General features: G+C 36.6%; 1 protein-coding gene across 1 annotated transcript in view; it reads right to left on the reverse strand.

The window, feature by feature from the left end:
- Positions 1-18,686, reverse strand: part of DCC (DCC netrin 1 receptor) — a 1,259,004-nt gene that overhangs the window by 52,335 nt on the left and 1,187,983 nt on the right. The window contains exon 26 of the mRNA XM_026455168.2: positions 6,362-6,523. Within this exon, the coding sequence (XP_026310953.1) occupies positions 6,362-6,523 (162 nt within the window). The remainder of the gene's footprint in view (positions 1-6,361; positions 6,524-18,686) is intronic.

Consider the following 18,686-nt stretch of genomic DNA (forward strand, 5'->3'; position numbering starts at 1 on the left):
TCATCACTCCTATTCAACATATTGTTGGAAGTTCTGGCCAGGGAAATATGGCAGGAGAAGGAAATAAATGGTATTCAATTAGGAAAAGAGGAAGTCAAATTATCTCTGTTTGCAGAAGACATGATTATATGTTTAGAAAACCCCATCATCTCAGTTCCAAATCTCCTTAAGCTGATAAGAAACTTCAGCAAAGTCTCAGGATACAAAATCAATGTGCAAAAATCACAAACATTCCTATACGCCAAAAATAGACAGAGAGCCAAATCATGAGTGAAGTCCCATTCACAATTTCTACAAAGAGAATAAAATACCTAGGACTACAACTTACAAGGGATGTGAAGGACGTCTTAAAAGAGAACTACATACAAACCACTGCTCATGGAAATAAGAGAGGACACAAACAAATGGAAAAACATTCCATGTTCATGGATATGAAAAATCAATACCATGAAAATGATCACACTGCCCAAAGTAATTTATAGATTCAATGTTATCCCCATCAGGCTACCATTGACTTTCTTCACAGAATTGGAAAAAAAGTACTTTAAATTTCATATGGAACCAAAAAAGAGCTCGTATAGCCAAGAGAATCTGAGGCAAAAAAGAACAAAGCTGGAGGCATCACGCTACCTGACTTCAAACTATATTACAAGGCTACAGTAATCAAAACGTCATGGTAGTGGTACCAAAACAGATATATAGATGAACAGGATAGAACAGAGGCCTCAGAAATAGCACCACACATCTACAACCATCTGATCTTTGACAAACCTGACAAAAACAGGCAATAGGGAAAGGATTCTCTATTTAATAAATGGTGTTGGGAAAACTGGCTAGTCATATGCAGAAGACTGAAACTAGATCCCTTCTTTACATCTTATACAAAAATTAATTCAAGATGGATTAAAGACTCAAATGTTAGACCTAAAACCATAAAAACCGTAGAAGAAAACCTAGGCAATACCATTCAGGACATAAGCATGGGAAAATACTTCATGACTAAAACATCAAAAGCAATGACAACAAAAGCCAGAATTAACAAATGAGATCTAATTAAAGATCTTCTGCACAGCAAAAAAAAACTATCCTCAGAGTGAATAGGGAACCTACAGAATGGAAGAAAATTTTTGCAATCTATCCATCTGACAAAAGACTAATATCCAGAATCTACAAAGAACTTAAACAAATTTACAAGAAAAAAAAAACAATCCTATCAAAAAGTGGGCAAAGGATATCAACAGACACTTTTCAAAAGAAGCCATTTATGCAGCCAACAAACATGAAAAAATGCTCATAATCACTGGTCATTAGAGAAATGCAAATCAAAACCACAATGAGATACCATCTCAGACCAGTTAGAATAGCCATCCCTAAAAAGTCAGGAAACAACAGATGCTGGAAAGGATGTGGAGAAACAGGAATGCTTTTACACTGCTTGTGGGAGTGTAAATTAGTTCTACAATTGTGGAAGACAGTGTGGCAATTCCTCAAGGATCTAGAAGTAGAAATACCATTTGACCCAGCAATCCCATTACTGGGTATATACCCAAAGGATTATAAATCATTCTACTATAAAGACACATGCACATGTATATTTATTGCGGCACTGTTCACAATAGCAAAGACTTGGAACCAACCCTAGTGTCCATCAATGATGGACTGGATAAAGAAAATGTGGTGCATATACACCATGGAATACAATGCAGCCATAAGAAAGGATGAGTTTGTGTCCTTTGCAGGGACATGGATGAAGCTGGAAACCATTCTCAGCAAACTAACAGAACAGAAAACCAAACACAGCATGTTCTTACTCATAAATGGGAGTTGAACAATGAGAACACATGTACAAAGAGAAGGGAACATCACATACCAGGGTCTCTTGGGGGTTGGGGGGTAAGGGAGGGATAGCATTAGGAGAAATACGTAATGTAGATGATGGGTTGGTGGGTGCAGCAAAGCACCATGGCATGTGTATACCTATGTAACAAACCTGTACATTCTGTACATGTACCCTAGAACTTAAAGTATAATAAAAAAAGAAATCTAAATTATTATTGTGATCATAATTTTAATAGAATGTACATGCATTTGTTAGTCTTTTGAAATTCAGTCTCTTATTTTGAAAATTTTCATATTTCACATGAATTCTGATTATGTCACTGAATTTTCTTTTTCCTAATCCTACTCTTTAATGCTATTGTTCCTCATCAGCATCTCTAAAAACCAAATTGTCTGCATGCCCAGTCTTCTATCCCCAAGTTTTCAACTAGCCCCATGATCCTGGCTGCAAATGTCATGATGTGGCTTTTGATGGAAGTAAAAATGGCTTTACATAGATGGGTCCCCTCTTTAGCAAAATCTATCCTTAGTACCACATATGGAGAATAGGATAGTGCCTAATGTACTAGACAGGAGTGAGACGGCCCTTTCTCGAGATAGAATATATCACCAATCCCTAAGGGACAATTTCTGTTGTATTCAAAATGAATATAGTGAACAGGTATAGGATTTCCATATATAATTCATCATTCTTAAATTTTAAGTGGAGCAAAATAAATACTTTTTGGAACTGGCTGACATTTAAGGCAGCAAAAACCCTTTAACAAACACAATAGCAACTGCTCCACTGGTGAAATACTCTCATATCAGATGAGCACTTTTGTCCAGTTCAGACACTGGCTTCAGGACACCTATGTGAAACAAATTGGCTTACAGGTATAACATTTAGCTCTGCTAAGATCTCTAAAAGCAAAGACACCTGCTTTTGCCCATGACGTGCACCTGCTCTGCAATTCAGAGTATCGAATGAGAATCAAATACGTGCTAGCACGGCACTTGTTTTTACATGATGAAATAGTCAGAATTCATTGTCCAAATAGCATGCAATTACACAGCAGAGTCAAATCTCAAGGTACTTCATAGTAATTAATGTCAATACACTTAAATAATTGCTACAGAATAACTGGGAAAAATATTGCAAAGATGAAAATGAGGATTTTTCTTCTTTCTAAAAACTACAATATGTGATAGAAGTACAGCAAGCCAATAACTCTAAGCAAAGACTGAGACATGAACACCTCTAGAAACCCAGTTCACTCATTAATCTCAGAAGAACGACATGATGCAATATTGTTACATAACCCCAGTTTCTTATAGCCTGGAGTTTTTTAAAGACCCTCGAGAATAATCATGATCTCCATTGCACTCCTCATTCTATCTAGGTCAAGTTTCTTTATTAGTTGATTTTCCATTTGAGGGAGAACAGAGGCAGAAAAATACCATGAATAAAGCTGACCAGACTTCTCACTAGTTAAGACAATGTCAGAACTAAAAGGAAGAGTGGAAATCACTTAAACTGCTCCTCTACCACCTACTTGTTTCAAAGACAAGAAAGTGGGGGCACCAATTTTGTACTGATTTGTAGAAATGAGGCCCCAAGACCACCTGTTGGTTGAAGTTTTCAAATACAATGCAGCTAAACTGTTTCCTAGGGATAACTCATTTGCTTATTGAGACTAAGAGCAGTAATGTAGTTACTTATTAAGAAGAGGAAATATTTACTGATAGGTCAGCAAATACATGTACTGCAAATGTATGTACCATATCTTTTCTTTCCTTATGGTCAGAGAGAAATTCAGCTTTATTTGTGCCTTCAGAAGGCATTAGACCTTTGGAACACTTTAGTGATTCATTTCTTATAAAACTCAAAAGGTCTTTCAGATAACTTTGGAGAAAAAAAGAGTTTCCACCTTGGCAAAGTCAACTTTTTCTTTTAATACGTGTGCCTTTCTTTGTTTCCCAAGGCGACTAATAAGATATATCCACCCAGATTTATGAAATGTTTTCTGCTTGAGAGAGAACAGGAATGTTTAGTGTTCTCTAAGGCATTTAGAAACTAATATGGAATGGTGGGAAATGGGAAGTTAATTGTTTATGACAGTGATTTAGAGAATATTTAGTTTCCTAGAAAGGAGGGTGAATGTTATTTATTTTTATTTTAAGCAATCACTTAGAACACATATTAGATCTTAGTCCCTTTGCATTGAACATAGCTTTGTTCAAAAAATTCTTGATGAATGACTAAAGATGTATTTTAAAAATCTGTAAAATTTTGGGCAGGAGTAGAACATTCATTGATTTTAGATAAAGTTAAAAAATCACTAAGCATTTTGTTATATAACTACTTTTATTTAATAATCCTTACTTTAAAAAATAAAAATATCTTCTAGAGAATAAATATTTTAATACATTAATTTCTTTTCTTTTCTTTTTTTCTGCCTCAGTCTCCCAAGTAGCTGGGACTATAGGCTCATGCCACCATGCCCAGCAATTTTTTTTTGTATTTTTAGTAGAGATGGGGTTTCATCTTTTTGCCAGGATGGTCTCAATCTCTTGACCTTGTGATCTGCCTGCCTCAGCTTCCCAAAATGCTGGGATTACAGGCGTGAGCCACCTTGCCTGGCCCAATCAATTTCTAATAGATTTTGCTTGTAGAGGCTTTTGAGGTTCACAGGAAAACTGAGCAGACGGAACAGATATTTCTCACATGCCTCCTATCCCACAGACACCCAGCATACTCACTGTCAAAATCACAAGTGACACATGAGACTTTTAACCACAGATAAAAACAAATTTTATACTAGCCGATTCCCTTTATTCATTTTCATTGAGCTTTAACTTTTGGAATCATTTTCCCTGTGATTCAATAAGAGAGAGTTTCACATGCTGCACCCATTTAAGAGAAAAAGGGAAAGAGTAAATTGATGTTGGACCTCAATGAAAAAATATTCAAAAGGAAACTATGCCTTTTAAAAAAGGGACAAGAAATGAGTAACACAACATGAATAAAAATAGTGAATTACTAATTTTAAAAGTCCTGAATTTTGGCTTGTACCAGTCATGATGGAGAGACCTGATAAAGGTCATTCTACACACTTTTTTTTTTTTTTTAATTTGAAATAGAGTCTAGCTCTGTCATGCAGGCTGGAGTACAGTGTGACACTCTCAGTTCACTGCAACCTCCACCTCCCAGACTCAAGAGATTCTCATGCCTCAGCCTCCTAAGTAGCTGGGACTATAAGCATGGGTCATCACACCCAACTAATTTAGTAGAGACAGGGTTTTACCATATTGGCCAGGCTTGTCTCCAAATCCTGACCTCAAGTGATCTGCCCACTTCAGCCCCTGAAAGTCTACACATTCTTTTCATGTTTCCCTTTAAAGTCAGATAATATACAAGAAATCAAAAGAGTGTAGGAGACAACAGATCAATAGGGAGAATACTAAACTAACATTAAAACTTGTCTTTTTTGTTGCAGAGAGCTACATTTTAGAAGTGAAGAAGGCACTTGTGGGCTCACAATTCTTTGATTGGAATTCCATTTTCCGTTGTCTTGGGATTTGATCATTTCGGTTGTTAGACTTTCTACATCTTTCCCATGTAATTACCTTAGATGCAGTTTGGACAACTATTTTTCCTCTAGTTTTTGCACACAACTCTATTCTGTAGATATTATGTGCAGTGAGAAAAGAGAAAAAAAAATCTAATTCTCCCTTGGCAGATTTTTGATGCCTTTTAATTCTAACCTTGCTATATCTAGATGATTTATGATTTCTTAGAGCTGTCCCCGTTTGGTTGGAAAAATATACTTTACCTCGAAAATATATTTTATTGTTGTTACTATCATATCTATTACAAAACATCCTATCTCACATGAGCTGCTGAGTCACCTGTTCTTAACTAAGAGATGAAAGCCATAGAACTGATTTTAAAATGCTGTGTTTAAAAAAAAAAAAAAAAAAAAGTCAAATGGCACAGCAGAAATCATCAGGGTGTATATAATAGCTTGAGAGTCTCTTTTCATGCCTTCCTTCAAATAAATGAAATACTACCTGTAAATCCTTTTTTTCTGATAATTTCTAAAGCTGAAAAAGTATCACTTACCTGATTAAAGAAATCTAAAGCATTCATCCAAGTATTGGTTCATCAGCAATCAGACGTAACCAATAGATACCAAATATATTGGAAGATATCACTTGATTATTAATTTCCTATTTAATAGGACATATTAATTTCAAGCACCCATCACATCATTGTTCGATGGAACCACTTGACCTTTGTTTTCCCACCACTTCCCTCCTATTGTCAGTGGAGTGTGCTGTGGAAAGGTGCCTAGGGAATCAGTACAAATGCACATGAGCTAGGATCTAAAGGACTGTGTTGGGAAGGAACATTCTAGTACCACAGTCACAGGGAAATTAATCTTTGTAAGGAATAAGAAGGTTAGAATGCAACACATTTTACAAGACACCTTTGCTATTATTCATTTGTTCTAATTAAAAAGAGAGGAAAATGCATTACACTGACTTCTTCCTGCTCCGAAACCTCGGTCCACTGACAGTGTTGGAAATGGCACAGGCCGGAGAGTGAACTGCGGGTGGGGATATCCACAGGTGGGAGATGGGAGGATTCCTGGGTACTGGGCACTTTCTAGGGTCGGCACAGGGATGGCACTCACAACAGCTGCAAAAGAAAAAGGTTAATGGGCTTTTTGAATCTTATGTATTCACTCAACAAGCAAAAAGAAAATGGTGGAATTTTCAGATCCTCAAATCTATACACACTCTTCATAGTATCAAGTAGGTTCCCTTACTTACCTCTCTCCACCAATCCCACTTTTCACTTTAGAAAAGACAGCTCACCCCTTAAGCATCATACTATGAAATATTACCCTGCAGCTTAAAACATTCCAGGGCTCCAAACAAGGAAACAGTTAATCAAGTTACCATAAATTCACTTTAACATTTTATATCAGTCATGTTGTTTGTTTGTCTTAGTCTTAGGCTTTCTTCTAAGGATGAACTATGGCATTAGAAAGGTTAGGTTGTTCACAAATCAAATATATTGTATAGAGTGGGCTGAAAAAGTGTTAGGAATTTTCCATTAATTCTATAAAAGAATGTATTGCTCTTGAGGGACAGTCCAGAAACAGAGAGAGAGAAGCAAGGTATTGTCTCAATGGTCATACTTAGGATTTATCTTTAAATAGAAAACATCTTCAAATACCCAAAACAGTGCAGGTGAGTGACATATTAAGTGTAACTGAAAGTTTTACAGGATTATCAACTTTTTTTAGTTACACTGGCTGAAACCCACAGATAAAAAACATACACAATATCTTCTAGGTTTAGATAGTATTGTTCAATTTCATTATTCCATAGCTATCCAATTATATATTATTAAATATTCCAATTGTAGTCAATCTTTATGTTATCTTATAAAATGTTTAGTGTTCCCTATCTTTTATTATGCCAAAACAAAATTTAAGTCAGCTACCTGAATGTTCCGTTTTAGCTGTATATTCCTGTCTGTGAAATTAATAAAATAATTTGTTATTTATTTAGATGGTAATGCCAATAACTGGAGTTCAACATACACATAGGTGCATGCACATTTACTAAATGAAAATCATTTCCTTTGCATATTTCTCATTTTATAACTTACAATCATAGATACAAATTACACTGCATATTGTAAATCAATGAGAAACAACATATAGATTTCTTTTAAATTCTAACTTAAAATTCAGATTAAATATATAAAAGATACAAGATTTCAAAAGGGCTGCTTCTAGTAAACTGGCTATCAAAATTATATACCAGAATTTATTTTTCAGTATATTTATAATATTTCTTAAAATACATATGAACATGTGTACTTGAACTGAAAAATGAAGTCAGACTGTTTCAGATATAAAGTATTTTGCTGGACTGATTTGACAATAAAGAGTGATTCTGCTAATCAGATTAAATTATGAGAATTTCCTATAAATGAATAAAAATATAAATCACTTAAAGATAAATCATTTCAACAAAAATCACTTTAGTGAACATGTAAGTGATATTTCAATTTTCCTAATCTTGTCTTTATTTTTCAGTAAAAAATTGTTGAATTTTATTGGGTTTTTGTTCTATCACAAATTCAAATTATTGCTTTGGAGTGTAACGTGATGACATTAACATAATTTTAAAAAAATATGTGTCACTGTGTATATTAGAAGTTTATGACATGATGTTATGAGACACATAGATACATGTAGATAGATAGTAGGTTGGTTACCATAGTGAAGTAGATCAACATATCCATCATCTCACAGTTACTTTTTGTGACAAAGTAACAAAGTAACTAAAATCTACATATTTAACAAAAATCCCTAATACAATTGTATTAACTTTATTTTATTTTATTTTTTGAGCATTAAAACATTAGTTTTTAATTTAAGAAAAATACCTGTAACATTTTCTATGTTCATTAAAATGTTTAACATTTCAGACGGATGAAATACCCAGCATCAAGCCATGTAGTATGGCTTTGCTTTCATCAAATAGCATTTTATAATCATAAATTTACTTTCATTTAAATTGCTGCTAATATTTAAACATTATTGTTCTTGCACTTTGTTTTATTGCTTTTGCATACAATAAAAAGCAGGAAAGGTTAATTCATAAAATACGGAAGGCACAAATTTTATTCTATAGACCAATAACATAACAATTTATAGGCCAGTTCATAGAACTTAGCTGATAATACCTCCGAGAGCAAGTTAAGTAGCTTCAGAAATTTCTGACTTTATACTCCACCTTTTCTTTATTCTTTTTTTTTTTATTATTATACTTTAAGTTCTAAGGTACATGTGCATAACGTGCAGGTTTGTTACAAATATATACTTGTGCCATGTTGGTGTGCTGCACCCATCAACTCGTCAGCACCCATCAACTCGTCATTTACATCAGGTATAAATCCAATGCAATCCCTCCTCCCTCCCCCCTTCCCATGATAGGCCCCGGTGTGTGATGTTCCCCTTCCCGAGTCCAAGTGATCACATTGCTCAGTTCCCACCTATGAGTGAGAACATGCGGTGTTTGGTTTTCTGCTCTTGTGATAGTTTGCTGAGAATGATGGTTTCCAGCTGCATCCATGGCCCTACAAAGGACACAAACTCATCCTTTTGTATGGCTGCATAGTATTCCACGGTGTATACGAGCCAAATTTTCTTAATTCAGTCTGTCACTGATGGACATTTGGGTTGATTCCAAGTCTTTGCTATTGTGAATAGTGCCACAATAAACATACATGTGCATGTGTCTTTATAGCAGCATGATTTATAATCCTTTGGGTATATACCCAGTAGTGGGATGGCTGGGTCATATGGTACTTCTACTTCTAGAACCTTGAGTAATCGCCATACTGTTTTCCATAATGGTTGAACTAGTTTACAGTCCCACCAACAGTGTAAAAGTGTTCCTATTTCTCCACATCCTCTCCAGCACCTGTTGTTTCCTGACTTGTTAATGATTACCATTCTAAGTGGTGTGAGATGGTATCTCACTGTGGTTTTGATTTGCATTTCTCTGATGGCAAGTGATGATGAGCATTTTTTCACGTGTCTGTTGGCTGTATGAATGCCTTCTTTTGAGAAATGTCTGTTCATATCCTTTGCCCACTTTTTGATGGGGTTGTTTTTTTCTTGTAAATTTGTTTGAGTTCTTTCTAGGTTCTGGATATTAGCCCTTTGTCAGATGAGTAGATTGCAAAAATTTTCTCCCATTCTGTAGGTTGCCTGTTCACTCTGATGGTAGTTTCTTTTGCCGTGCAGAAGCTCTTCAGTTTAATTAGATCCCATTTGTCAATTTTGGCTTTTGTTGCCATTGCTTTTGGTGTTTTAGACATGAAATCCTTGCCCATGCCTATGTCCTGAATGGTACAACCTAGGTTTTCATCTAGGGTTTTTATGGTACTAGGTCTAACATTTAAGTCTCTAATCCATCTTGAATTAATTTTTGTATAAGGAGTAAGGAAAGGATCCAGTTTCAGCTTTCTACTTATGGCTAGCCAATTTTCCCAGCACCATTTATTAAATAGGGAATCCTTTCCCCATTTCTTGTTTCTCTCAGGTTTGTCAAAGATCAGATGGCTGTAGATGTCTGGTATTATTTCTGAGGACTCTGTTCTGTTCCATTGGTCTATAGCTCTGTTTTGGTACCAGTACCATGCTGTTTTTGTTACTGTAGCCTTGTAGTATAGTTTGAAGTCAGATAGCGTGATGCCTCCAGCTTTGTTCTTTTGACTTAGGATTGTCTTGGAAATACGGACTCTTTTTTGGTTCCATATGAACTTTAAAGCAGTTTTTTTCCAATTCTGTGAAGAAACTCATTGGTAGCTTGATGGGGATGGCATTGAATCTATAAATTACCTTGGGCAGTATGGTCATTTCACGATATTGATTCTTCCTATCCATGAGCATGGTATGTTCTTCCATTTGTTTGTGTCCTCTTTGATTTCACTGAGCAGTGGTTTGTAGTTCTCCTTGAAGAGGTCCTTTACATCCCTTGTAAGTTGGATTCCTAGGTATTTTATTCTCTTTGAAGCAATTGTGAGTGGGAGTTAATTCCTGATTTGGCTCTCTGCTTGTCTGTTACTGGTGTATAAGAATGCTTGTGATTTTTGCACATTAATTTTGTATCCTGAGACTTTGCTGAAGTTGCTTATCAGCTTAAGGAGATTTTGGGCTGAGACAATGGGGTTTTCTAAATGTGCAATCATGTCATCTGCAAACAGGGACAATTTGACTTCTTCTTTTCCTCACTGAATACCCTTGATTTCTTTCTCTTGCCTGATTGCCCTAGCCAGAACTTCCAACACTATGTTGAATAGGAGTGGTGAGAGAGGGCATCCCTGTCTTGTGCCAGTTTTCAAAGGGAATTTTTCCAGTTTTTACCCATTCAGTATGATATTGGCTGTGTGTTTGTCATAAACAGCTCTTATTATTTTGAGATATGTTCCATGAATACCGAATTTATTGAGAGTTTTTAGCATGAAGGGCTGTTGGATTTTGTGAAAGGCCTTTTCTGCATCTATTGAGATAATCATGTGGTTTTTGTCTTTGGTTCTGTTTATATGCTGGATTACGTTTATTGATATTTGTATGTTGAACCAGCCTTGCATCCCAGGGATGAAGCCCACTTGGTCATGGTGGATAAGCTTTTTGATGTGCTGCTGGATCCGGTTTGCCAGTATTTTATTGAGGATTTTTGCATCGATGTTCATCAGGGAGATTGGTCCAAAATTCTCTTTTTTTGTTGTGTCTCTGCCAGGCTTTGGTATCAGGATGATGTTGGCCTCTTAAAATGAGTTAGGGAGGATTCCTTCTTTTTCTATTGATTGGAATAGTTTCAGAAGGAATGTTACCAGCTCCTCCTTGTACCTCTGGTAGAATTCAGCTGTGAATCCATCTGGTCCTGGACTTTTTTTGGTTGGTAGGCTATTAATTATTGCCTCAATTTCAGAGCCTGCTATTGGTCTATTCAGAGATTCAGCTTCTTCCTGGTTTAGTCTTGGGAGAGTGTAAGTGTCCAGGAAATTATCCATTTCTTCTAGGTTTTCTAGTTTATTTGTGTAGAGGTGTTTATAGTATTCTCTGATGGTAGTTTGTATTTCTGTGGGGTCAGTGGTGATATCCCCTTTATCAATTTTTATTGCATCTATTTGATTCTTCTCTCTTTTCTTCTTTGTTAGTCTTGCTAAAGTTCAATCAATTTTGTTGATCTTTTCAAAAAACCAACTCCTGGATTCATTGATTTTTTGGAGGGTTTTTTGTGTCTCTATCTCCTTCAGTTCTGCTCTGATTTTAGTTATTTCTTGCCTTCTGTTAGCTTTTGAATGTGTTTGCTCTTGCTTCTCTAGTTCTTTTAATTGTGATGTTAGAGTGTCAATTTTAGATCTTTCCTGCTTTCTCTTGTGGGCATTGAGTGCTATAAATTTCCCTCTACACACTGCTTTAAATGTGTCCCAGAGATTCTGGTATGTTGTATCTTTGTTCTCATTGGTTTCAAAGAACATCTTTATTTCTGCCTTCATTTCATTATGTACCCAGTAGTCATTCAGGAGCAGGTTGTTCAGTTTCCACGTAGTTGAGCGGTTTTGATTGAGTTTCTTAGTCCTGAGTTCTAGTTTGATTGCACTGTGGTCTGAGAGACAGTTTGTTATAATTTCTGTTTTTGTACATTTATTGAGAAGTGCTTTACTTCCAATTTGGTCAATTTTGGAATAAGTTTGATGTGGTGCTGAGAAGAATGTATATTCTGTTGATCTGGGGTGGAGAGTTCTGTAGATGTCTATTAGGTCTGCTTGCTGCAGAGATGAGTTCAATTTCTGTATATCCTTGTTAACTTTCTGTCTCGTTGATTTGTCTAATGTTGACAGTGGGGTGTTGAAGTCTCCCATTATTATTGTATGGGAGTCTAAGTCTCTTTGTAAGTCTCTAAGGACTTGTTTTATGAATCTGGGTGCTCCTGTATTGGGTGCATACATATTTAGGATAGTTAGCTCTTCTTGCTGAACTGATCTCCTTACCATTATGTAATGGCCTTCTTGGTCTCTTTTGATCTTTGATGGTTGAAAGTCTGTTTTATCAAAGACTAGTATTGCAATCCCTGCTCTTTTTTTTTTTTGAAACAGAGTCTCACTCTGTCGTCCAGGCTGGAGTTCAGTGGCACCATCTCCACTCACTGCAAGCTCCACCTCCCAGGTTCACGCCATTCTCCTGCCTCAACCTCCCATGTAGCTGGGACTGCACGTGCCCGCCACTGTGCCTGGCTATGTTTTGTATTTTTTGAGTAGAGACGGGGTTTCACCATGTTAGCCAGGATGTTCTCGATCTGCCCTCGTGATCCACCCATCTCAGCCTCCCAAACTGCTGAGATTAAAGGTGTGCACCACTGCGCCTGGCCCAGCAACCCGTTTTTTTTTTTTTTTTTTTTTGTTCTCCATTTGCTTGGTAGATCTTCCTCCATCCCTTTATTTTTAGCCTATGTATGTCTCTGCATGTGAGATGAGTCTGCTGAATACAGCAGACTGATGGGTCTTGACTCTTTTTCCAATTTGCCAGTCTGTGTCTTTTAATTGGAGCATTTAGTCCATTTACATTTAAGGTTAATATTGTTATGTGTGAACTTGATCCTGCCATTATGCTATTAACTGGTTATTTTGCTCATTAGTTGATGCAGTTTCTTCCTAGCCTCGATGATCTTTACATTTTGGCATGTTTTTGCAATGGCCGGTACAAGTTGTTCCTTTCCATGTTTAGGGCTTCTTTCAGGGTCTCTTGTAAGGCAGGCCTGGTGGTGACAAAATCTCTAAGCATTTGCTTATCTGTAAAGGATTTTATTTCTCCTTCACTGATGAAACTTAATTTGGCTGTATATGAAATTCTGGGTTTAAAATTCTTTTCTTTAAGAACATTGAATATTGGCCCCCACTCTCTTCTGGCTTGTAGAGTTTCTGCCAAGAGATCTGCTGTCAGTCTGATGGGCTTCCCTTTGTGGGTAACCCCACCTTTCTCTCTGGCTGCCCTTAAGATTTTTTCCTTCATTTCAACTTTGGTGAATCTGGCAATTATGTGTCTTGGAGTTGCTCTTCTGGAGGAGTATCTTTGTGGTGTTCTCTGTATTTCCTGAATTTGAATGTTGGTCTGCCCTGCTAGGTTGGGGAAGTTCTCCTGGATGATATCCTGAAGAGTGTTTTCCAACTTGGTTCCATTTTCTCCCTCACTTTCACGCACCCCAATCAGATGTAGATTTGGTCTTTTTACATAATCCCATACTTCTTGCAGGCTTTGTTCATTTCTTTTTCTTCTTTTTTCTTTAGACTTCTCTTCTTGCTTCATTTCATTCATTTGATCCTCAATCACTGATACTCTTTCTTCCAGTTGATCAAGTCGGTTACTGAAGCTTGTGCATTTGTCATGTAGTTCTCGTGTCATGGTTTTCATTTCTGTCAGTTCATTTATGGCCTTCTCTGCATTAATTATTCTGGTTATCAATTCTTCCACTCTTTTTTCAAGATTTTTAATTTATTTGCGCTGGGTACATAATTCCTCCTTTAGCTCTGAGAAGTTTGATGGTCTGAAGCCTTCTTCTCTCAGCTCGTCAAAGTCATTCTCCGTCCAGCTTTGATCCATTGCTGGCAATGAGCTGCATTCCTTTGGAGGGGGAGATGCGCTCTTATTTTTTGAATTTCCAGCTTTTCTGCCCTGCTTTTTCCCCATCTTTGTGGTTTTATCTGCCACTGGTCTTTGATGATGGTGACGTACTGATTGGGTTTTGGTGTGAGTGTCTTTCCTGTTTGTTAGTTTTCCTTCTAACAGTCAGGACCCTCAACTGTAGGTCTTTGGGAGATTGCTTGAGGTTCACTCCAGACCCTGTTTGCCTTGGTGTCAGCAACAGAGGCTGCAGAAGATTGAATACTGCTGAACAGCGAGTGTACCTGTCTGATTCTTGCTTTGGAAACTTCCTCTATACTCCACCGTGTGAGGTGTGGGGTGTCAGTCTGCCCCTAGTGGAGGATGTCTCCCAGTTAGGCTACTCAGGGGTCAGGGACCCACTTGAGCAGGCAGTCTGTCCCTTCTCAGATCTCAACCTCTGTGTTGGGAGATCCACTGCTCTCTTCAAAGCTGTCAGACAGAGTTGTTTGCATCTGCAGAGGTTTCTGCTGCTTTTTGTTGTTGTTGTTGTTGTTGTTTAGCTGTGCCCTGTCCCCAGAGGTGGAGTCTACAAAGACAGGCGGGCCTCCTTGAGCTGCTGTGATCTCCACCCAGTTTGATCTTCCCAGGGCTTTGTTTACCTACTTAAGCTTCAGCAATGGCGGGCGCCCCTCCCCCAGCCTCATTGCTGCCTTGCGTTAGATTGTAGATTGCTGGGCTAGCAATGAGGAAGGCTCCGTGGGTGTGGGACCCTCCCGGCCATGTGTGGGATATAATCTCCTGGTGTGCCCCTTTGCTTAAAGCGCAGTATTGGGGTGGGAGTTACCCGATTTTTCAGGTGTTGTGTATCTCAGTTCCCCTGGCTAGGAAAAGGGATTCTCTTCCCCCTTGAGCTTCCCAGGTGAGGAGATGCCTCGCCCTGCTTCAGCTCTGGCTGGTTGGGCTGCAACAGCTGACCAGCACTGACTGTCTGGCACTCCCTAGTGAGATAAACCCAGTACCTCAGTTGAAAATGCAGAAATCACCTCTCTTCTGTGTCGCTCGCGCTGGGAGCTGGAGACTGGAGCTGTTCCTATTTGGCCATCTTGCTCTGCCCCCCTGTATTAACTTTAGTTCTCGTGCTGTGCTGTAGATTAGGTCTCTAGACTTGTTCATCTCACATGTCCGCTATTTTGTATTCTTTGGCCTACATCTCCCCATTTCCTCTCCCCATTCCACTTGTAGGAACCACTGTTTCATTCTCTATCTCTGTGTATTTGAGCTTATATATGTATTATTTCACATATGAGATTGTTAAAAGGTTCATACTACTCAAAACAATATGCAGATTTAACACAATCTCTATCAAAATTATAAAGGCATTCTTCACAGAGAGAAAAAAATCTTAAAATTTATTTGAAACCACAACAAATATTGAATAATCAAAGCAATACTGAGAAAGAAAAACAAAGTTGGATGCACTGCACTTCCTGATTAAAAATTATGGTAAAAAACTACAGTAATCAAAACAGCGTGATACTGGCATAAAACAGAAGCGTAGATCAATGGAACAGAATAGAGAGCCCAGAAATAAATGCAAACATATACGGATAATTAGTTTCAACAAGAGCAAAAAGAAGACACTATGGGGAAAGAATATTATCTTCCATAACTGGTGCTGGGGGAATGACTTTCACATTCAAAATAATGAAATTGGACCATTATCTCACACCACATAGAAAAATTAACTCAAAATGGACAAAATACCTATATGTATGACCCAAAAGATAATGCCTAGGAGACAGCATAGGGGAACAGCTCCTTGACTTTGGTCTTGTTTATGATCTTTTCAGATTTCACACCAAAAGCTTGGCTTCAAAAACAAAAATAAATAAATGAAACTGCACCAGACTAAAAAGCTTCTGCACAGCAAAGGAAATAATTACCAAAAGGAAAGGGCAAACCTCATCTTGCCTTTATATATTGTTACACAAAGTGCATCTCTGTGAAAACAATTTTCAAGTTTATTTTAAAATTACTTGATAAATTTTGGTACAGCTTTTATTGTGAAGCTCCTAGAAAACAAGAAAGTTAATAACTTGAATGAGTAACAAATACTTCTGCAAGTGAGGTGGTTTCTAACATTTTCATTTAGAGCATAATTGAAGGAGAATCTCAGGTAGTTGTTAGTTGAAAAATTATCAAAAATAACAGAATGAGAAGTCACAATGTGATTTTGGCATGTAATTTGGGAGAACTTCAAATTGTTCAGTGATTGCTATAAAGATCTCATTGTTATAGTACTCATTCATATACATATACACACTATTATATATATATATGCAAACATATGCAAAGGTTTCACAGTGTTTAAATCAATAAAAAGCACACTGGACTAGAGTTAATGCAATAAGCAACATTCATACATGGGCATATGCAATTAATGTACAAAAAGCCCCATTCATGTCATTAAGTGATAACACTCCAATAAAATTTTACTCTATATGCCATTGTGGAGAAACACTAATTGTAATGTTAAGATCCACAGGAAAAGGCCGGGCGCAGTGACTCAAGCCTGTAATCCCAGCACTTTGGGAGGCCGAGACGGGCAGATCACGAGGTCAGGAGATTAAGACCATCCTGGCTAACCCGGTGAAACCCCATCTCCACTAAAAAATACGAAAAACCAGCCGGGCGAGGTGTCAGGCGCCCGTAGTCCCAGCTGCTCGGGAGGCTGAGGCAGGAGAATGGCATAAACACGGGAGGTGGAGCTTGCAGTGAGCTGAGATCCGGCCACTGCACTCCAGCCTGGGCGGCAGATCGAGACTCCGTCCCCCACAAAAAAAAAAAAAAAAAAAAAAAAAATCCACAGGAAACACAGGAAAGAACATTAACAATTAACTGGAAATACAAACATAAAATAAAATTTTGGTGTATATAAATTTTATGCTGCAAAATGTAAGATCAATCAATAAAAGACCTGCAAACATAAAAATACATCATGTTTGTATGTTAATCTGTGGGGAAAACAAATTATAGATTCTAGTTCAAGGAGAAAAATGAGTGATGTTAACTTTTATCTGTTAAGGCTCACATATTTTTTAAGGGGATGATGTTGATATCAAACTACTATGGTATTTTTATGCTTTTAGATTGGTTTAAAAGTGTGTTATGCCAGAAAAATGTCATCTTTCACAGGTTTTTAATGTATAACAAAATATTTTGTGTCAAATTTTAAATATATGAGGGGATACATAGTTTTTCTAAATTATTTTAGAGAAGACATGAATGAACATTTGAGAGTAAGTGGTACAAAGCACAATGCCTCAATAAAGATATTTTATAAAAAGCACATTATGGATATATAAACACATAAACAGGCTCCATAAAAAGGAAAATTTTAAAAATGACAAGGAAATTTTTGAAAGGAATCAGAGATTCAAACCAGATACCAGCCAAAATGTTGTAAACTCCTTAAAGAAATAAGTTATAATTTTGTTGTCTTTGTGTCTTTTCTAGTACAGTGCTAGAGATACTTCATATTTTTCAAGTGAGTTAATATGAAGGATTTTCTAGGAGTATTATTTAGAAATCTGTCATTTTAACACACTGGAGACTTTCAGAGTGACTTGATGTATGATTTAGTCTCCTGGGGTATATAGTTACTATAACTATAATAATAATAATAATAATAATAATAATAATAATAATAATAGTAATAATAATGTAGTTGAACACATTTGTAAATACAAGCAATACAAGAGCATAAAGTCTATTTTTAAACAACTCAAATTCCCAGACTCTGAGGCAATCAACTGAATTATTTCACCTGTCTTACTGATCAAATGGATCACTGCAGTCATTAAAGTGGATTGCTAGATTGCAAAGCATTCCTGATATTGATAATTTTTACTCATAAATGTGACAATGTTAGTCTCCTTCAGATATAGAAGATACTCATTCCACAAATTGTGCACACTATATTTTATCAAAATGATTATAATACAAACAATAATGTTATTAACAAATATTTCACAATACGTTTAGAAAAAGAGTTTCATAGGTATCTTCTGATTTGGAGCCAAACAAATTTGGAGAGAGAAACATAAAATAATTTTGCAAGCCAGGTAATTTTTTAGTTAGAGTACTGAGAGCACTCTAGAGACTAAACTTACACTGCAGTTCCAAGTCTTTCATTACTGAAGAAATAAATTTTACTTTCTAATAGATTTGTATTTTTGCTACTGACCTGATTGCAAAGGGTTTACAAATAATAAAACTTTTTTCAAAAATAATAAGTCTGTTGTATGTTTCTGCATCTCAAAAATGCTCATTATTTCATGACATGAAATAGAATAGCCAATATCCCAAAGCTTTGATCTTGAAGTATTTCATTCCATGATTAATGGCACAGAAGTCTACATTTACTTATAACAAAAAATAATCATTCTTAAAGTAAGTTGGATAAAACATTAGGTATTAAGGTATCTTTAGGTATTTTTCCCCTTGATATCAGTTTTGAAAGTCGGAAATACACACACACAAACACACACACACACACACACACACAGGCTTCAACTGTAAAACAGCTCAGAGAGCGATATCATCAAGCATTTTCAATAAATATCTGCTGTGTGGAAAAACATGACAAGAAAGTCTGTTCTGACA

This window comes from Piliocolobus tephrosceles, chromosome 18 (genome assembly GCF_002776525.5).
Source record: "Piliocolobus tephrosceles isolate RC106 chromosome 18, ASM277652v3, whole genome shotgun sequence".
NCBI lineage: Eukaryota > Metazoa > Chordata > Mammalia > Primates > Cercopithecidae > Piliocolobus > Piliocolobus tephrosceles.